At 41.6% G+C, this 22344-nt stretch overlaps 1 protein-coding gene across 2 annotated transcripts in view; it reads right to left on the bottom strand.

Annotated features, from left to right (window-relative positions):
• rictora (RPTOR independent companion of MTOR, complex 2 a) overlaps positions 1-22344 on the bottom strand; it is a 239055-nt gene that overhangs the window by 58673 nt on the left and 158038 nt on the right. Inside the window, exons 14-25 of one of the 2 annotated variants that reach the window (XM_043703086.2) lie at positions 21246-21312; positions 18474-18554; positions 18090-18190; positions 16230-16395; positions 15572-15643; positions 10466-10567; positions 9877-9923; positions 8764-8899; positions 6776-6975; positions 5104-5230; positions 3390-3554; positions 2777-2853 (exon numbers count right to left, since the gene is read on the bottom strand). In XM_043703086.2, coding sequence (XP_043559021.1) covers positions 2777-2853; positions 3390-3554; positions 5104-5230; positions 6776-6975; positions 8764-8899; positions 9877-9923; positions 10466-10567; positions 15572-15643; positions 16230-16395; positions 18090-18190; positions 18474-18554; positions 21246-21312 — 1341 coding nt within the window. The remainder of the gene's footprint in view (positions 1-2776; positions 2854-3389; positions 3555-5103; positions 5231-6775; positions 6976-8763; positions 8900-9876; positions 9924-10465; positions 10568-15571; positions 15644-16229; positions 16396-18089; positions 18191-18473; positions 18555-21245; positions 21313-22344) is intronic. The other variant, XM_043703095.2, reaches the window with a different exon arrangement.

Consider the following 22344-nt stretch of genomic DNA (forward strand, 5'->3'; position numbering starts at 1 on the left):
GAATTCAGCAGCTGACAAGTATCACATGAACATTTCCAACGAGGGAAGGGAAGAAGCAAATTCTCTATTTGCTTCTTTCATCCTCTAATGGAGGAACTAACCAGTGAAACCAAGGGTCCACGCAAGTGTAAAGAATAGCCAAGGTCTTTTCTCCAGGGTAGGGGAGTCCAAAGCTAAAGGGCATACTTTGAGTCGCGAGGCGAAAGATTTATAAAGGGATCTGAGGGACAATTTCTTCCACACAGAGGGTGGTCTGTATAAGGAACCAGCAGCCAGAGGAAGTGGCAGAGGCGTCACAAAGCTGGCCCCTTTTTTTTCTAAAAGCTGTTCCTTTGTTTTTTTCAGAGGGGTTGTAAACCAGCTCCTGTTTCCGATTAGACTGGTTTGTTACAGAGATTAAAGGGTATTGAGAGGCCATTTTGTTTACAGTATATGTAAACAGATGAGACATCAGGCCAAAGTGTCATGTTTTAGAAGTGACCTGTATAATGAAAGGGGAGTGGTCAGCTCTTGAGCTGAGCAGTTTAGTCCAGAACTAGCTAGCAGTTCAGCTGTGTGGAAACAGGATCTCGCTCTCTCTCCTTTGCCCTTCTAACTTCAAGCAATTGTTCCATTTTTACTTTTTTTTAAAAAGGGGGTTTTGCTTATTGGGACTGTTGTGTATATTCGGAACAGCATAATTAAGTCTAGTTTGGATAGACTGAGTTCTGTCGGGGTTCTTTATTCTATTCTTTATGTTTCATTCTGTAATTTTGTGAATAAACTTTTGTCTATTTTAAAACCTGGTAGTCAACCTCGCTAACTTACTCTGGGTAATTTTCACTATACAATTACTGAAACAAATTGCAAAGTTATGATCTGGGCTGCCTGCTTAAGGAGGTTTTGAATGGTCTGGTCTAGTCCATAACATAGGCAGGTACAATTACAACACTTAAAAGACATTTGGACAGGTGGTTTGATAGGAAAGATTTAGAGGAATATGAGCCAAATGCAGGAAAATGGGACTACTTCAGCTTAGGAAAGCTGATCAGCATGGATGATTTGGGCCAAAGGGCCTGTTTCTGTACAGTAGGACTCTGACATAAGCACAGAAAGCTTGGATTAGTGGGAAAGGACAGGAAGAAATGTAAAAGTAGGGGAGAGAGACAGGATCAGTTGGCAATTAAGAAGGCAATGTAACGTTAACATTCATCTCAAGAGGGCAAGAATACAGGGCAGAAATGTTCTACAGTCTGTTTAAGGCTTTGGTTAGACTGCAATTGGAAAATTGTGGACAGCTTTAGATCCTCAATCTAAGGAAGATGCACTGGCATTGGAGGGGGATCTAGAGGAGGGTTACAAGAATGATCTCAGGGATGAAGCATCTGTCATATGAGGAACGGTTGAGGATGCTGGGTCTGCAATCGGAGTTTAGAAAGATGAGGGAGAAGATCTAACTGAAACTTACAGAATACGGAGATGCCTGGATACATTGGACGTGGAGAAGATCTTTCCAATAGATTAGAACCTGAGGGCACAAGCTGCGAGTAAAAGGGATGACCCTTTAGAACTGAGATGAGGAGAACTGCATCAGCCCAAGGATGCTGAATGTGTGGAACTCATTGCTGCAGAAGGCTGTGGAGGCCGAATCACTGAGTATATTTGAGACAGAGAGAGATAGGTTCTTAGTTAGTAAGGGGTTCAAGGGTTACAGGGAGAATGGTGTTGAGAAACATTCAGGCATGATTGAATGGTGAAACCGATGTGAAGGGCTAAATGGCCTAGTTCTACTCCTAAACTGTACGATCTAAAATAACTATGGATGAATGGAGGGCAACTGGAGAAATTGAATAGTGTAATTGATTAATTTAAAGAGCTGTTATAAGTCTGATGGGTGGAGTATGCTGAAAATCAAGCCCCATTGCTACATGAGCCATAATGATGGTATAAATTTTCAATTTAATTTCAAAAACTGTGCAATTTGTTTCTCTTCATTATTCCTAACTGGAACAAGACACTTTCACCATGGTTTTCAACAAACCAAACACATATTTGTTAAGAACAAAGTGATTCTTTAAACAAGTGGGAAAATGCTACCATGCAGACTTGAACTATATCCCAGCAATTCTAGACACATTCATTATGACAAGACAGCTCTACAGAGACATAATGGGCTTGAAAAAATGCCAAAAAAGCTTGCGTGTTAAAATGAAAAGAGATGGGTTGCTCTACAACGATTATATCTAAGTGCACACTGAAAATGCAACTTTCATTCAGAGGGTGGCACTTCAGCACAGTTGCAAAGCTTTTTTTCCAAATCTGCTTGTTAAAAAATTCAGCCAGAAAACCATCTTCTATGCCTTCTTAGATGCTTTTCTGGACACTTACCACAATCCGCTAGTGGTTAAGACAGTGGGTAAACCCTTTGTTTTCTTTAACTTTTCATTTCTAAGATATCACACAGTAAATCCCTCTAACCCAGGAATGAAGGAACAATTCCATATTCTAGCTTCTCAAAAGTCTATAAATATGTAGTTCTGCAGAAGTGTCACTGGACCCAAAACATTAACTCTGCTTTCTTTCCACAGATGCAACCAGACCTGTTGCATTTTTCTAGCAATTTCTGTTTTTGTTTCTGTAAATATGTAAGTTTTTCCAGCGGATAGGAGCAAGCTGATTATTTTGTTTTTATTCATTGTGCAGGTCAGGCAGGCCACCATTTTAGTGCCTTGCTGAAATTTCAGGTTGCAAGCTGTGGGCATGGATGAGATCCAAATGACTGGAGAATAATACTCACCGAAGTAGCAGCAGCAAGCCTTTGTCTCCAAGGTGGGCTAATGCTGGTTTCATCTGGATCAGTGCATGCAGATTAGCCTGGAAGATTAGAAATGCATCAAAACAGCACTAAGAACAGACCATTTCAAATAAAAATTATTCATGGCTAGCATTTATTTCCCAGCTTTGTATTACAGACTGGCTGGAGATGAGACTCCTGTCCAAAGAACAGACAAGCTCTTGGGTTTCAGGGTTTGAACGTGGAAATTAGTTTGAAGTCCTAACCAAATGCTGTATGAGTGATGAGATGTAAAAGATAGAGAGATTTGCACTGATTTTGTTAGAAAACCTTAGCCAGGATGGAGGTTTAAGGCACAAATCCATGAAGGTCTTGCAACTATAGGAAGAATCTTATCCGCAAAGGACTGCATAATTCATCAGATCTGTCAATGGGGAGAAAGAAAACTGCAACTGGGGCTGACGTGAGAATACATGGAACCATGAGTTGTGATTCTCCAAATAACCAGATGCATGTGTAATCAATTCATTTCCCCAAAACTGGTGAGCAAAACAGAAATAAAATAACAGATCTGAGCCTTGACTGATTTAAACATTTATTCCACACAGAGCCTCACCTTGTCCTCACAAGCTTCATCCAGGATATCGAGCGCTTCTGAAGAGATGGCTTTATTTTTATCATGCAGCTGCGTCACGAGTAATTCTATGCCCCAGTTGCTGAAGAACTCCACATTGGCCCGTAGTAAAACCCGCAAATGTTTTGTTGCATACAGTCTGCAGTTCTACAAAAAAACAGTCAACAGATTACACTGTGGTAATCAACAGGAGGTCTCTTTGATCTAATCTAGTCAACTCCGCACAGAACAAATCGAAACCAAGACAGTTGAGACCTGCTGACTGCATTGCAAAAGTGGTATTCTAGGAGAGCAGATATTTCAGGTCTACACCAGAGCCTAGAATAAAAGATACATTCATGTTTTACAACTCACTTCATGATTCATTGCCCATTCCTAGCTTTTTGGACACGGTGGAGTGAGTGACCTTCTTAAAACACTGAAGACATTGCAAGGTTTGTGAAGGTTTGTAGCTCAGGTTGAGGTTTAGCGTGTAGGTTTGATATCCAGACATTTCATTACCTGGCGAGGTAACATCATCAGTGGCGATCTGCAAGTGAAGTGAAGCTGTTGTCTCCTGCTTTCTATTTATATGTTTGTCCTGGATGAGGTTCCTGGGGTTTGTGGTGATGTCATTTCCTGTTCGTTTTCTGAGGGGTTGATAGATGGTATCTAGATCTGTGTGTTTGTTTATGGCATTGTGGTTGGAGTGCCAGGTCTCTAGGAATTCTCTGGCATGTCTTTGCTTAGCCTGTCTCAGGATAGATGTGTTGTCCCAGTCAAAATGGTGTTTTTTTCATCTGTGTGTCGGGCTACGAGGGAGAGAGCCACCAGGATACACGAACACCAGCTAGCCACAAAAAGACATGACCCTCTCCCCCTTGTAGCCCGACACACGAATGAAAAAAAAACACCATTTCGACTGGGACAACACATCTATCCTGGGACAGGCTAAGCAAAGACATGCCAGAGAAATCCTAGAGGCCTGGCACTCCAACCACAATGCCATAAACAAACACATAGGTCTAGATACCATCTATCAACCCCTCAGAAAACGAACAGGAAATGACATCACCACAAACCCCAGGAAACCCATCCAGGACAAACATATAAATAGAAAGCAGGAGACAACAGCTTCGCTTCACTTGGAGGTCGCCACTGATGATGTTACCTCGCCAGGTAATGAAACGTCTGGATATCAAACCTACAGCTCAGCGAGCAAACCTACACCCTAAACTGAAGACATTGATAAAACTACTGGTTATCTTGCCCACTTCAGAAGGAAATTTCAAGTTACCCACATTCATATGGGACTGAAGTTGCATTAAACTTTACCCAGATAAGGTTGAGACTTCTGCCTTATTTACTATGGCAGTGAATCTTTCTGCAACCCACTTCATAGAATGATCTAGCCTTTCAAGGACCCTCCCATCAGAGTTCAATGATTAGAAGGAGGGATGTCAAAAGGCATCCATCCTTACAGGTATTGCACAGGATGTTCAGAAGATGACACCGAACTAAAGAGAAGATGATTCAAACTTTACTAATAACTTACATTATAAAAATGGAACCTACAATTTAATGCAGGCCAGTTGCCATCTAGCCAACATTCCCGCTACATCAGCATACATGCAAAATCTGAGACGTAGAATCACATAGACCAAGTGAAAGTGAATTTTAAGACTCTCGTTTTATTCAAAAACTCTAATCTACTTACATCGGAACCTGACGTAAGGATTTTGGACAAAATCACTCTGGATAATCCATCACGGCTATAGTCTAACGTGGAGACAGTTAGCTTTAACACATGGTCATAATTCTTCAGAGAACACAGGCTCAGTAAACTATGGAGAGAGAGAGATAGAGGGAAGATAATGTTACCTCCAAGCCCGTGTAACATTCAGCATATTGCACATATTTTAACAGGGTTAATTGTAAATTTAAGAATTTTCTGCCATGTAATTACATGTATTTTACTACAGTCCTACATAGTGGTTCTGGCACATTTCAATATAGTGGCTGCCTCTTTTGTTGCATTAACAAAACTGGTAAATTGTGTAAAAGAGTTGGACTTTTGTGGAATGTCATCAAGGTTCTGGACTGAGTAGATAAGGAGAACCCACTCCCACTGCTGAAAAGTTCAAAAACCAAAGTGCACAGATTTAAAATCACTGGCAAAAGAAACGATGATGAAATGAGAAAAAATATTTTTATGCAGCAAGTAGTTAGGAATAGAGTAGATTGGAATGCCTGAGAGATCAATGAAGCCCGATTCAATCAAAGGATTCAGGAGGGAACTGGATCATTATCCATCAAGAAAAATGTACAGGGCTACAGGGAAAAGTGGGGTGGTGCCACTAGATGAACTGATCCCTTGAAGGACCAGCAGACATGTCAGACCAAACAGCCTTGTGTGCTGAAATCATTCTATGATTTTAACAAATTAGAATGGTGATGGAAGGAAGGAAGGAAGGTGGAGAAAAATATTTAAATCATAGAAATCGACCACACTCTCAAAACATAACAGTTGCTTATTGATCAACTACTGCAAGCAAGAGGCGCCCTTGCACAGACAAAGCTGACAGAACAGAATAGGATAGAAGATGGAAATGTGTTGCTGGAAAAGCGCAGCAGGTCAGGCAGCATCTAGGGAACAGGAGAATCGACGTTTCGGGCATTAGCCCTTCTTCAGGAATCCTGAATCCAGATTCCTGAAGAAGGGCTTATGCCCGAAACGTCGATTCTCATGTTCCCTAGATGCTGCCTGACCTGCTGTGCTTTTCCAGCAACACATTTCCATCTCTGATCTCCAGCATCTGCAGACCTCACTTTCTCCTCAAAGAATAGGATAGAATCCCAATTGAATCCCATTCAGCCCATCGAGTCTACACCGACCCTCTGAAGAGCATCCCATCCAGAGCCAGCTTAGCAACGTAACACTGCATTTGCCATGGCTAATCCACCTAGCTGCATACCTTTGGACTGTGGGACAAGGTCGGAGCACCCAGAGGAAACCAACACAGACATGGGGAGAATATGAAAACTCCACACAGAGTCACCCAAGGTTAAATTGACCCCAGGTAATTGGTACTGAGACATAAGTGCTTACCATTGAACCACCATGCCTCCACCTGTCAGCGGACACTCTCTAACAATCAATTCATCAATGGGATAAGAAGTGACCACTGGAAATTTCCAACCTGGTCAGTATTCAAAAGATGAAAGATAGTGCAACAAATAGTGTAACATTTTGTGTTCAACTATTTATAAATGGGTCCTCAGTCTAACATTTCAAATGTCACCCCCTTCTCAATCAGTTGCTTGTAATGAAAGAATTGTGCCTTAACCATTTATTTTTGGCCTCCAAATTCATTTTAGCCATGACTTACCACTGGAACATGCTGCATTTCTCCAAAACCTTGACCCCTTGTGGATGAGAGGATAGGGTACCAATAATTAGAAAGTAGTGCTGGCTAAGGGTGTTGAGCAAACCATTGTTCTGCAAGCTGCGCTCATGCTTCAGACCTGATGATGGGGACAGCCACAGTACTATATCTTTCACCAACTCCTCCAGGTACATCTGACCATCCTGTTACAATATGGAACAAATGGAAAAGGGAGATAAGTTCTCTGCCTGTTTAGAATTTGACCTTGAAGAAATCTGTACCATCAGGCAGAAGTGATACATTGATAACAGTCAACATATCTGTATGGAGGTGCCAGTATAAAAACTCCTCAAGGTGGAGGCAGAGTAGCAATGCAGCAGGTAGACTCCTGAGCCCAGAGGTCGTCTGTTCAATAGGTTTTCACTCTTTTGCTTTTTTCTTTTTCATCCTCTGACGTTGTGGGGAAGCTAGAGTGGTGTTGATGGCGTTGGTTGGCTGCAGTGCCCGGAGCAGAGATAGACCCAGTGGTAGACCCAGAACCTGGACTCAGGAACTCGGCGGGTCGTCAGCCACAGCGGTACTCAGCAGGTCACCTAATGTGGCATTGGCAGTGCCCAGAAGGAAACTCCTGGCTGCAGTAGGCCTGCAGCATGTACTCAAGATCTTTCGCTGCGACAGGGGAGGCAGGGCCAGGAGTGAGGACTTCTGGCTGCGGAACCTTGCAAAAGCCTTGTATGTGTGTTTGTAGACCCCTTCTTTGGAAGTTGGACTTTTTAAAAATCCTTTTGTAGTCTGGAAGCTAGGTGCGTCTGGACTAGCATGGAAGGACTGTAACTTTGAACTTGTTGTTCCTTCATTTTTCTATTTTATTCTTATGATTTTGTATTTTTCTATTTTATTCCTATTAATTTGTATTAAAAATCTGGACCTAGGTATCTTTGTATCTAAGATTGTGCCATAAGTGGCAAGTTACAAACTTTTCACTGTATTCATGTGAGGACGTGACATTAAAGCTAATTCTAAAACTAGATATTTCTTCTTAGATGGGAAGGCTTTTTAAATCTCTCTCTCAATACTAAGATAACACAAGTAAACTATGGCCATTTTAAAGAGCTTATCCCTCTCACTCATCTCACTATTGTCATGTTTCTACATTTTGCTAATAAAAGAAAACTGTTCTTCTGCATTTTCCTCTTAACCCTATGTACTTGAAAAAAGAAATATAATGTACTAGCTTCCTCTGCGTCTGTACTTGTATTAAAAATCACAATCATAACACCAACTCGAACTTCAACACAGTCTTTCTCAGTCTTAAACGGAGGAACTCCTCTATTCACTTAATCTTCCTTTTTTCTACAAATTAGACTTTTAAAAACCAAATTCCTTAAGTGAAGTACCTCAAAACAATTCATCCTCTCTCTCACTCCCTCCAATTTGAACCATTCCTCTAGGTTTCCCAATAAGTGAACACAGTTCTATGCAGTAATTGTTTCGAGAGCACAATGCAATTGGATACCATACAGTTTGCAAACAGGCCCTTCGGCCCAACAAGTCCACACCAACCCTCCGAAGAGCAACCCACCCAGACCCATTCGCCTACCCTATATTTACCTCTGACTAATGCACCTAACACTGTGGGCAATTTAGTATGGTCAATTCACCTAGCCTGCATTTTTGGTTTGTGGGAGGAAACCCACACAGACACAGGGAGAACATGCAAACACCACACAGATAGTTGCCCAAGGCAGGAATCAAACCTGGGTCCCTGGCGCCATGAGGTAGCAGTGCTAACCACTGAGCCACTGTGCCACCCACATTTGACATCTTGCCTAATAGTTCATATGCTCCAGCCCAGGTACATCTCCTGTGCACCCTTTCTTCTATGCTTACTTCCCACCTATAATGTGACCAGAACCAGAATTCGTAAGATTGGAATATTATAAACAAAAATTATTTGTTGTATGGTCAGAGTAAGAAGCTGGCGAGCTCACCTCATTAGAGTCTAGAAGGAACTCGGTGAATTGGCAGCCCACTACAGTCAGCTGCTTTCCCATTGCATGATCCAGCTCCATGTTTGCATACAGCTTACCACTGGGCTTGTAAAAATATAGCAATCGACGCACAAACCTAAATAAAGATAGACGCAATAATCAACAAGAAACAAACAACTGGGCAGAGAAGGAGGGGGAGGGTTCAATGATTTTAAATTCAGCAGCAAGTTTACAATACTTAGTTGACTGAAGGAATTGTTATAGGTAAAAACGAAGACTGCTGGAAACCAGAGTCTGGATGGGAGAGGTGCTGGAAAAGCACAGGTCAGGTAGCATCCAAGGAGCAGGAAAATCGACGTTTCGGGCAGAAGGGCTTTTGCCCGAAACGTCGATTTTCCTGCTCCTTGGATGCTGTCTGACCTGCTGTGCTTTTCCAGCACCAGTCTAATCCGGACTGAAGGAATTGTTATTAATAGTGAAAGCTTCAAACAGTAAGACACGTTTATAAAATGTCAAAGATAATGAGTACTTTTCAGCTGAAGGGGTGTTAAGGAATAGAATAAGTTCCCAGTGATAGAACTTGAAAAGTCAGGTATAAAAAAAATTAAGAGGCAATCATCTACATTTCTAAGTGAAAGGGTCGAAGGACAGTGAGAGAATATGTTTGGTTGAAGGCTATGGTAAAAATGTAGGCTGGTGGGACTGAGGAACATGGTGAGAAGGTGGGTAGATGTAAGGAAATGGTTGAGAGGTTGTGGAGTCTAGTGAAAGGGAGAAGTTGAAGATATGGTGACAGGCTGGCTTGATGAGAATGACAGGATGTAAGTGAGGTGGTGGGAAAGTGGGACTGTGGGATATGGAAAGAAAATAGGATAGTGAGACAGAGGGACATGATGGGAAAGAATGATTGAAAGTTGAGAGGGAGTGAAAGTGAAAATGAGAAATATGGTGGGGAGGAGGTTTGACAAATATCAATGTTCAGAGACAACTTAACTGGGGCCATGGCCCTGTTAAGAAACATTATATTACCCTGTTAAAAAATTCTTACATACTGTTTGTTGGTAGAACTGCCTATCTCTTCTAGTATGGAACACCAACACAATCCAAACTAACCTGTGTAACTGTTCATCTTTGTAGTTTCGCAGGTTTACATTTGGCCACTGTAACAGGACAGACATGGATAAGGTGTTAATCTCAAACAAAATCACGTGTATTTGGAATATATTGAGGTAGGTCACAGGGAAATATTTGCTTCTTTAATCATGGCCATCTCTGGAATCTGTCACTTCTCTTAAATAGCAAACGTGTGTTATGTGGGCCCATAACTATATTTAATTTTGATTCTTCTCTTCTCCCCTTTCTCAAACTATCTGCCTTTTTTTGTTGAGCAGTCTTTAACACAGCCCTTAACTGGTTGGTAGCTTAGTGTCATAATCTGAGCACACTTTGATTTTCTAACTTGGGTTATGACAAGGATTGGATATAGAGCAAAACTCCTTTTACACTATCCCCATCAAATACTCCCAGGACAGGTAGAGCATGAAATTAGGTACAGCATGGTCAAAAGAAAACAAAGAACTGTGGATGCTGGAACTTTCAAACTCAGACTAAGTTGCCTATTGACCCCTTTACAATATTTAATACCAAATTTAAAGATAGTAGACAAAATGCTCAAGTCCCAATTATTTCTTCAGACATCTACCTTAAGAATGGTGGAGATTAAGTTCCAATTCCACCTCAGATTGTCCTTGTTATTCAGGACATCGCTATCTCGTAGATTCTGCATCATTGCCTCTTCTGTGTCCTAGAAAACAATTTACAAATGTAGAGAAAGAACATATGACAGGGAATATGGATACTAATCACCATATAAAGGGATAACAATGAAACAAAAAACTGCTTTAAATCTAAAATAAGAACAGTATATACTGGAGTAAGTTGGAAAGGAATGGTATTGCATGGGTTAATCTGACCCACTTATTGCACATAGGATATTTCTGGACAATTTTCTATATAGCCAGGTAGACGTTATTTGCTATCTGTACTGGAACAGCTTGGCAAGTGCTACAACAGGTGAGTCACCTTCTTGAACAACAGTTCTATTTGGAGTAGGTACACCCAAAGTGCTGTTATGGAGGGAGCTCCTGGAATTTGAGCCAGTAACAGCAAAGGGATGGTTAGATAGTTCCAAGTGAAAACATTTTATTGCTGTGGATTGTTGGTGTTTACCATATGCTAGCACTTCTCTGTTGCACAGGTAGGTTTGGAAGGTACTACTGAAGAAATCCTAGTGTCTCTTTTTGGTCTACACTGTGCTGGAGACAACAAATGATTAATGCTCTGGATAGGGCTGTCAAGCTTTGAGGACTGGAGCTGCACTCATTTAGTAAGTGGTAAGCATTCCATCACACTTATACCTTGCAGATCATGATGGGCTTTAGAGTCAGGAGTGAGTTACTCACAGTGGGATTCTTGCCTCTGATCTGTTCTTATAGTATTTATATGACTAATCCAGTTCAGTTTCTGGTCAATGGTAATCCCCAGGATGATTACGCTGGCATAATGCCATTGAGGATCAAGGTGTAATCATTAGATTCTTTGTTAGAGATGGTCATTTCTTGATACTTGTGTAACTCTTGCAACTTATTAGCGTAAGCCTGGATATTGTCTAGGTTCTGCGGCACATAGAACAGTACAAGCCCTTTGGCCCTCGATGTTGTGCCGACCTTTTATCTTACTCTAAGATCAAATTAACCTACATACCCTTCATTTTACTATCATCCATGTGCCTATCCAAGAGTCACTTAAATGTCCCGAATGTATCCAACTCTACCACCACTGCTGGCAATGAATTCCACACACCCACCACTCTCTGTGTAAAGAACCTATCTCTGACATCTCCCCTAAACCTTCCTCCAATCATCTTAATATTACGCTCCCTTGTGACAACCATTTCTGCCCTGGGAAAAAGTCTCTGGATATCCACCCTATCTATGCCTCTCATCATCTCGTACACCTCTATCAAGTCACCTCCCATCCTTCTTCCCTCCAACAAGAAAATCCCCAATTCCCTCAACTTTCTTCATAAGATGTGCCCTCCAGTCTAGGCAGCATCCTGGTAAGTCTAAAGCTTCCACATCCTTCCTATAATGAAGCGACCAGAACTGAACACAATCTTCCAACTGTGGTCTAACCTGCAGCATAACCTCGTGGCTCTTAAACTCAATCTCCCTGCTAATGAAAGCATACACTTTCTTAACAACCCTATCAACTCCACTGCCAAACCTTAACCACCCGACACCTGGAGGAGGGACATCTAGTCTTCTGTCATGGGACCCTCCAAATACAAAGTATCAAGGTAGGTTTCACCTGTTTACTCATTTCCCCTCCCCCCACCTTATCCCAGATCAAATCTTCCAACTCAGCACCGCCCTCTTGAACTGTCCTATCTGTCCATCTACCTTCCCACCTATCTGCTCCACCCTCCTCTCCGACCTATCACCTTCACCCCCACCTTCATCTACCTATCACGTTCCCTGCTACCTTCCCCCAAGCCCCAGCCCCCTTAGGCCACTAGCCTCATTCCTGATGAAGAGCTCATGCTTGAAACGTCAATTCTCCAGCTCCTTGGTTGTTGCTTAACCAGCTGGGCTTTTCCAGCATCACACTCTTCGACTTATCAACTTGGGTGGCAACTTTAAGGGATCTATGGACACGGACCCAAAGATCCCTCTGTTCCTCCACACTGCCAAGAATCCTGCCTTTAACCCTGTAATCCGCATTCAAATTCAACCTTCCAAAATGAATCATTTTACACTTTTCCAGGTTGAACTCCATCTGCCATTCTCAGCCTAGTTCTGGATCCTGTCAATGTCTCATTGCAACGTACAACAGCCATCCACAAACCTTTGCATCACAGGCAAACTTACTTACTCTTGCTTCCACTTCCTCATCCAAGTAATTTATAAAATTCACAAAGGGAAGAGGTCCCAGAACAGATCCCTGCAGAACACCACTTGGTCACCCAGTTCCAGGCTGAAAACTTTCCACCTTCCACCACCTACTACTTCTGTCTTCTATGGGCCAGCCAATTCTGTATCCCATGCCTCCTTACTTTCTGAACGAGCCTACCGTGGGGAACCTTATCAAACACTTTGCTAAAATCCATATGCACCACATCATTGCCCTACCTTCATCCATGTATTTTGTCACATCATCAAAGAATTCAGTAAGGCTTGTGGGGCATGACCCCCTGCCCCTCACAAAGCCGTGCTGACTATCTCTAATCAAATTATGCTTTTCCAAATAATCAAATCTTGTCTCTCAGAATCCTCTCCAATAATTTGCCCATCATCGACATAAGACCGACTTGTCTGTAATTCCCAGGATTATCCCCATTCCCTTTCTTGAACAAGGGAATAACATTTGCCACCTTCCAATCATCTGGTACTACTCCAGTGGACAGTGAGGATGCAAAGATCATCGTCCAAGGCGCAGCAATCTCTTCCCTTGCTCACCGTAATAACCGTGGGGGTATCCCGTCTGGACCGGGGATTTATCTATCCTTATGTTTTTCAAAATTTCCAGCACGTCTTCCTCCTTGACATCAACCTGTTGCAGCTTATCAGTCTGTTCCACGCTGTCCTCACGAACGACAAGGTCCCTCTCACTAGTGAATACTGAAGCAAAGTATTCACTAAGGCCTCCCCTCCCCCCACCACCACAAGGCACAAGTTCCTTCCACTATCCCTGATCAGCCCTACCCTCACTGACCATCCTCTTGTTCCTCAAGTGTAGAACGCATTGGGGGTTTCCTTAATCCTACCCATCAAGGCTTTTTGATTCCCCCTTCTAGCTCTCCCAAGTCCATTCTTCAGTTCCTTTCTGGCTACCTTGTAACCCTCTAGAGTCCCGTCTGATCCTCGCCTCCTTAACCTTAAGTAAGCTTCCTTCTTCCTCTTGACTAGATGTTCCACATTTCTTGTCACGCCAAGGTTCTTTCACCCTACCATCCCTTCCTTGCCTCAGTGGGACAAACCTGTCCAGCACTATCAACAAGTGCTCCCTGAACAACCTCCACATTTCTATTATGCAATTCTGAGAGAATATCTGACCCCAATTTATGCTCCACAGTTCCTGCCTAATAGCATTGTAATTCGTCCTCCCCCAATTAAATACTTTCCCATACCGTCTGCTCCTATCCCATAGACATGAACAACTTTGGTATTGAGGGGCAGATATACATTGCACGGAGCACTGCACAGTGGACATCCCACTTCTGACCTTACAATGGAGGGAAGGTTATTGGTAAAGCACTTGAAGATAGTTGGGCCTGGGACATTATCCTGAAGAACCCCATGGTCACTGGACTATAAGACACAGCAGAAGTAAGCCACTCAGCCCTTGACTCTGCTGCACCATTCAATGTGACCATGGTTGATCTGAGAATCTTCAACTATACTTTCCTGCCTCTTCCTCACAACTCTTGATCCCCTTACGATTAAAAATCTGTTGATCTCAGCAGCATTGGCAATTCTCTGTAGTAAACAATTCCATAGAATTACTACCCTCAGAAGAAATCTCTCCTCATCTGTTTTAAACAAACAACCCCTTATTCTGAGATGATGCCCTCTGGTCTTAGGCTCCCCACATCCACCCTGTGAAGTCCCTTAAGAATCTTAAATGTTTCAATAAGGTTGCCTTTTACTTTTTTAAACTCCAATGAATACAGCCCAACATACTCAGCCTCTCCTTCTAAGACAGTTCCTCTACACCCAGAATCAGCCTCGTGAAATTTCTCTGGACTGCCTCCAATGAGCAATGTCCTGGAGCTGAGGTGATTGACTTCAATAACCACAACCATTTTCTTTTGCAAACAACATGATTCTAATCAATGGAGAGTTTGCCACCTGATACTCATTGGCTTCAAGTTCGAGAGGATTCCTCGATTCCATTTAGTCAAATGCTGCCAAGATGTCAAGAGCTGTCACTCACACCTCATTCTTTTTTTCCCTTATGTTTTGGACTAAGGTTTTAATGAGGTTAAAAGCTTAATTGCCCTGCCAGAAGCCAAACTAAGCATCAGTGAGAAGCTTGTGATGATAGAATACCTTCAGTGTGTAAGCAGGCCATTCAGCCCATCGAATCCATACCGACCCTCCAAAGAACATCCCACCAGACCCACCCCCGACCCCTGTAGACCTAGCCTGCAGTCAATGGTCAATTTAGCATGGCTAATTGACCTAACTACCCTTCGAAGAAATCCCGCCTCATCCGTCTTAAACAAACAACCTCTTATTTCGAGATTACATCCTCTAGTCCTAGAGTCTTCCACAAGGGGAAATGCAAGCCTCCCCCACATCTCCCTGTAAAGTCCCTTGAGAATCTTGAATGTTTTACTCTTTGAAACTCCAATGAGTACAGACCAAACCTACTCAGCCTCTCTTCGTAAAACTACACACAGGATCATCTTTGTGGAAGTTCTCTGGACTACCTCCAATGAGCATTTCCTGGAGCTTCAATAGCACAATGACAACTTCCAATTCTTTGATTATCAAGGGGAGAATTATTTGGCATTAATTGGCTTGGTCAGATTTGTCCTGGCTTTTGAGGTCAGGATGTACTTTGACAATTTTCCACATCGTCAGGTGACAGGGTTTTCAGTTGTACCGTAACCACTTGATTTGGGATACAGCCAGTTGTGGAACACAAGTCTTCAGCACTACAAGCTGAACGTTGGAAGTACCCTGAAATTACATGGAAGTGATCTAACTTGGTAGCAGACTGGTATCTATGTTCTGTGAATCACCTTCTTGGTACTTTTGATTATGGCTGCAAAGACTTCAAGCCTCATCCTTTGTTGCCCCTCTGGTGTATCTGCCTGTTGTTGAGAAAGATGAATTCAGGATACATTCTGAAACACCTGGTCATACTCACTGAATCATTACATGGCAGCCAATTTCAGGTTATTGCCAGAGAAGACTATGGAACAGTGCTCTCAATTATGGTACAAGCCGACAACTATTGGGAAGGTGGTGTTTTAGGACCGACTCAGCAGTTTGCATATTTGCCTTTTTGGAGTACCAAGAGCAGATGTTGGTTGGTCCATTCAGTTTTATTCCAATTCCTCTTTGCAACAGTTTGATGAATGTGGAATTTTATCTTACAACCTGTACCATGCCCTCCCACCAATGGTCTGTTAGCAAGTGCCCTAGACACCGGACTATGGAATATGAATACTGACTGACTTTTATAGCAAACATTTGTACACAAGAAATATTAAATTATTAGAACAGTCCTGTGTCAAAATTGCTCACTTAGGCAATAGATGAAACTGTATTATGTCAAAATATGTACAAAGCTTAAGTTCAGTTACTACTCAAGATGATTAGAAACATGCACTGGTAACCTAATTTTTACATTTCCAATATCTCACCACATGCGGGCAATGTGATCTAGCATATTACCTTTAAAATAAAGATGTCTTTTTGGACACGCAAGTGGTGATCCCGCCTTTTATTAGTGGAGCCATTTTTGTGTGTGATGTGATCCAAGTACAGGCTGTAAGGTTTTGCACCTCGCTTCTTCATTTCATGAAAACGCTTCAGACGATTCACAGCTGCACTGGCCCGTCTGTTCACAAGTCAATAATAGAATTAAATCAGAGGAAAATAACCATAGTTTCGTTACTGACTTTGTGGTAAGCCCTGCCACTGGCCTTACACAATTGTAGTTAAACATACTAGAGAAAAAAATCATATGACCAAAATGGAATTTGACTTTAGTCATCATAAATCCTGGTCATTGTTCTCCTGAACTTTACTCCTACTCCAAAGCTCCAAACTCACAGGCAGATTGGCTCAGTGGTTAGCACTGCTGCCTGATAGCACCAGGGAACCCGGGCTTGATTCTACCTTTCCGCGACTGTCTGTGTGGAGTTTGCACATTCTTGCTGCTTCTGTGAGAGCTTCCTCTGGGAACTCCAGTTTCCTCCCACAGTCCAAAAGATGTGCAGGTTAGGGAGATTGGTGGGATGGTCTTCAGAGGGTCGGTGTGGACTTGATGGGCAGAATGGCTTAATTCCACACTGTAGGGATTCTATGACATGCTGGTGTCAATGTTTTGCTAGAAGAATTCACAAAAATTGTCTTCCTTAAAATAATATTCCTTCCTGTTGGCCTCATTAACTTCCTGTTTTTCAGTGTCAATCCTGCTCGTGTGCAGTACAAACAGGTGAAAGGGAATATTCATTCCTGTCTGCCATTGCTGGGAAGATCAAGAATCTAGCAGAGATAGATTTAAAAAGATTAGCAAAAAGTATCAAAAGCAAGTTGAGCTTCTTTTTAGAACTGTAAGAATAGAGGATCTGGAGTAGTGATTGATTCAATCATGATTTGCGAGAGAGTTGAATATACACATGGAAGCAAGAAAAGGACAGGGTGGACGAATTGGACTTGGTAAATTAATGCAGAGAGCCAGCAGGGACTCAACCAGCAAATTGGTCTCCTTCTGCACTGTAAGACATTATGATTCCATGGTATTATACTATCTGTGTAAGGTAGTGTCTAGGCCTGCACAGACAGTAAAAGGGAAGCATTCATTTCCACCTAATACAATGTATCCAGCTCCAAACTATAATGATATAACAATGGCCAGTGTTAGAATAAAAACCGTTACGGCCATGAAAGTACAGTATTTTCCTGATATTCTTATACACAACTGCTGTACAAATGACTCCCAGTGGACAATGAAAGCCTTTCGCATGCATGACAAGGTGTGCCACAGTTTGTGTTTACCTCTCTCCCCTGCTAAAGATGTTGCTTCTTGCTGGGGTATGGTTCACTCATGGTCCATTTAGCCATCTATCATCTGAAACAAGTCGCAAGTAACACTGCAGGCATCCCCACCAGATATCAACACTGACAACATCAGAGCAGATCCTTCTTAACTATGCGTGTTCTTTCAAACAGAGGCCACTGGATAGCAGTTACAAGTGGGAATGCTGGCTGAAAACTCTCTCCCTCAACCACCTCAATTCTGTCTCTCCACTTTAAGCATCCTCAAGCCAACAAGAAGGATCTCAATTTCATAAACCTTTGACTTATGTTTCAGTAGCAGTACATTTAATAAGTAACTCCCTTGAGAAAGCATGTACATGGTCTGCACCAGATAACAATGAATCATGCAGACTATAGCAGTATTACAACGTTTAACCATTATAGACAGTATCTATAATTGCACCAATGGATTTTTTTTGCATCAACTTCCTTGAATCATGAGATGCATACTGCACTGCCTGGTGTGGATGGGGAAAATATAATACTTACAATCGTTTTTCCTGAGAGATATCGAAGGAAGCTGCCATGTTCATGAGGGTTGGTAAACAGTGCAAGTGGTGGCTGTAGGCGTACGGCAGGATAGTATTTGCCTGTATTAAAATAAAAACAGATGTTTCTCCTGGCTACAATAACTTCTGGAAAGCACAACATCACATTCAGACCCCATAAAAACCAAGGTGCTTCTGTCATATTCTAAAGATTTTTATCTGTGTCTAGCAACCAGATGCTATTGCCCATTGTAATCAGGACTAGGGAGCTAAGTGCCTGCCTAATTGCAGGACATTTTACAAGACCAGAAAGAGTGTGCCAAGCTGTTTATTAGAGACCAATGTTAGGAATACAGAGATAGAATCAACTCAATTTCACGCTTACCATGTGCAAGAGCTCGCCTAGCAGGATGGTAGCCCGCACAGAAACATTACCATTGCTGCTTGTTAGCACATCAACCAGACTCTAAGGAAAGAGACAGGATGAATTACAATGGTGAAAAATCAAAACAAAAACAAGAATGCGCAGTTACCTTACTGCAGCCCAAGCACAATGTTCACTTACAAAGCTCCAGCTTAATAGAAAAAAAAATCTCCCTCTGTACCAAAGTGCACCTAGTACTTGGGACACATTAATTGACTAATGTAATTTAACATCAACACAATATTGTTGGCTATCCAGTAGCATGGGGTGCGCTATTTGTTATTGCTAAGTTTCCTGCGTATTAACAGCAAACGAACAGCACAGATCAACAATTAGTTACAATTTAAACACCAAATCTAGTCATAATGCTTCAAATATACTACTTGTGCTTAAGGTGAGCTCAATCCAGATTTGTAACTGGTTTTCAGTCTGAACTCATTCACAAATGTGTTTTTCTCTTTTCAAACTACCGAAACCCTTTGCAATTCACTCCAAAGTGCTCACAATGCTGAACAGAACACAATAAAATATTCTGCTTATAACTTATTTGGTGGCACTATACCTTCATCCAGATGGTTGCAGGTTCAAATATCACTCTAGGCATGAGCAGAAAAATCTAAGTGGTTGCTGCACAGCAACATAGACTGAGTGTTACACTGTCAGAGGTGAGATGTTCTAGAATGCAATATAAAACGGAGGACTGTCTAGTCTGTCAGCTGGACAGATCCTATTATTCTGAAAAGCAGGGGGGTTATCCTCAGTGCTCTGGGTCAATCTTTACCCCTAAATTAAAATCATGAAACAAATTACCTGATCATTGTTGCTGAAGAGAGAGTTTGGTTTATGCAACTGGCTGTTCTATTTTCTGCATTGCAAGTGACTACATTTCAAAAACATTTCATTGGGCATAAATATCCTATATAAATGCAAATACTTCTTCATCTATTGCGACACAAGGATTGCGATTTATCTATATAGTTACATAGTGCTTGTCACCAGACGAGCAATCCCAAACTTTAGGCTGATGCTCTGGGGAGAGGATTGAATCACACTATGACGGCAAGGAGGCTCAAAGATTAGCACTGCTGCCTCACAGTACCGGGGCCTGGGTTCGATTCCAACTTCAGGCGACTGTGTGGAGTTTGTACATTCTCCCATGTCAGCGTGGATTGCCTCCAGGTGCTCCAGCATCCTCCCACAGTTCAAATATGTGCAGATTAAGTGGATTAGCCATGCTAAATTGCCCATAGTATCCAGGGATGTGCAGGCTAGGTGGATTGGCCCTGGAATATGCAGGGTTACAGGGATAGGTCTGGGTGGGATTTTTTTCGGATTGTTGGTGTGGACTCAATGGACCAAATGGCCTGCTTCCATATTGAATGGATTCTATAATGATGACAGATACTGGAATTTGAATTCAATAAAATCTGGAAATAGAAGTCACCTTAATGGTGACAATGCAACCGGTGTCAATTGTTCTAAAAGTTGTCTTTTCATTAATATCCTTTATGGAAAGGTATCTGCCACTCTTACTTGGCCTAATCTACATATCACAACAGACCTACAGCAATATTATTGACTCTTAACTGCTTTCTGGGCAACTGGGATGGGCAATAAATTGTAGCCGAACTAACAACATCCACATTTCATGAGCAATTAAAATTAAATATTTAAAAAATTTTGTTTTGAGCCAGTAGCACATGGGTTTTGGTCTGTGAATCTGAAGGGGTTTAATGATTATGTTGTTTGTATATTTGTAGTCATGGTGATTTATTTCTTAAAGGTCTTAGATGGTTTATGGAAGCTAATGGGAATTTATTTTCCATTAGTAGAGTTTTTAATGAGTGAACAAAGTATCAGGTGGGCATTAGGCTTTCAGTTTAGAAGGTCAGAGGTTTAGCTTTCTTTTGGATTTCAGTTTGGCAGTTAGGCAAAGTATTACCTGAAGCAAACAGTTGCTCCTGAGAAAGGGAGATAATTAGAACTGTTAAAGCTGATTTTCAAAATTCCAAACCATAAGTGTTTAGTTAAAATCTTGAAAGGATTATTTGGTCCTGAGAAAATCTCAGTTTGTTGTACAAAGATTCAAGGAAGGGGCTATCAGATTCTCAAGAGGAGGAATTGAAGCCACAGTTAAATTTAGCAGTGAAGAAGGAATTCTCTTTGGTGTGAGTATTATAAAGAAGTGCTGTTGGGATTAATGAAATTCTAATTTACTGAGAGATTTGAAATCTTTGAACTTGGGTTTTAGGCAAATTTTTAAAAAAAATTCTTTTGTGCAATAAATTTATGTTTTGATTGTCAAAAATTACATGTTGTGCTGCATTCTTGTATTTTTATGAAAGACCACTTCAGTAAAACAAAAAGATCCATCAAGCCAGTTTTCAGCTTGGGATTTGATTTATCCTGTAATAACATCAGCTGAGATTGTAACATTACATATACATCACACAAATTCTCTTCTGTAACACACACTGTGATATATATTGTGCTGTATATAAATCACCAAAACCCTTCAAGAGTAGTTTTCAGCCTTTTAATCACTCCCAAGTTCCATTCTACTGTAAAGGAGTCATGTAGCTCAAATGATCATTCATTCTCATTATTCTCTGCAATTCTGAGAGATCTATAATAGTTACAATACGTCAATGGAAGGGACTTCGATGTACCAGGGATCTTGTAGTGTCAGATATCCATGTCAAAAATAAACATTTTTGCTAAGATAATTGTTACCTCCAGTAGTCCATTGTTGATGAATGCAGATAGCACAAGTGCCAAATAGTTATCCATCAAGTCAGGTCTGTAAAAGATGATTCATAAACACATCACTAAGTGAATTAAAATTACAAACAATCCTGATTTATAATTTGAGTGCTCCTGCCTCACCTCAAAACTTGACATCTCAAAAAAAAAGGAGACATGCACTATACATCATCTCATAGGATGACTTATTGTTACTTTGCCCTGCATGCCCCACAGACACATTATACAAAATGTGAATCTACAGGATTATATATGCTGCTGAGCATTTGGTACACTTGCCTTTATTGGTCAGTGCAGTGAATATAGGAGTTGGGATGTCATGTTGCAGCTATACAAGATATTGGTTAGGCCATTTTTGGAATACTGCATGCCATTCTGGTCTCCCTGTTATAGGAAGGATGCTGTGAAACTTGAAAGGTTTAGAAAAGATTTACAAGGATGTTACCAGGGTTGGAGGCTTGAACTATAGGGAGAGGCTGAATAGGCTGAGGCTATTTTTCCTGGAGCATCAGAGGCTGAGGGGTGACCTTATAGAGGTTTATAAAATCATGAGGGGCATGGATAGGGTGAATAGACAAGGCATTTTCCCTGGGGTAGGAAGTCCAAAACTAGAGGGCATAGGTTGAGGATGAAATATTGTCCCCAATCTTCACTGATTGTGGCCTGTGGGTTAGAAAACTGAGGGTCCGGTTGCAGAGAACGGGGCTTAGTCTGAGATCACTAAGTTTAGCAATCAGTCAGTCTTGATGGGATAATGGTGTTGAAGGCTGAACTGTAGTCAATGAGTAGGATTCTTATGTAGCTGTTCTTGGTGTCAAGATATTCTACGTAGACGCGAGGGCAAGTGATATGGCACCTGACATGGATCTGTTAGTCCGATAGGCAAATTGGAGTGGGTCAACAGGAGTGGGGAGGCTGGAGTTGATTAATGCCATGACCAGCCTTTCAAAGCACTTTATGACCACCATGGTGGCAACTTTCAGGGATCTATGTACGTGGACACAGATCTCTCTGCTCATCAACACTACCAAGAATCTTATCATTAGCCCAGTACTCTCTATTCCTGTTG

Source organism: Chiloscyllium plagiosum, unplaced genomic scaffold, assembly GCF_037043375.1.
Source record: "Chiloscyllium plagiosum isolate Xiang-an unplaced genomic scaffold, Cpla_swu_hap1 HiC_scaffold_2, whole genome shotgun sequence".
NCBI lineage: Eukaryota > Metazoa > Chordata > Chondrichthyes > Orectolobiformes > Hemiscylliidae > Chiloscyllium > Chiloscyllium plagiosum.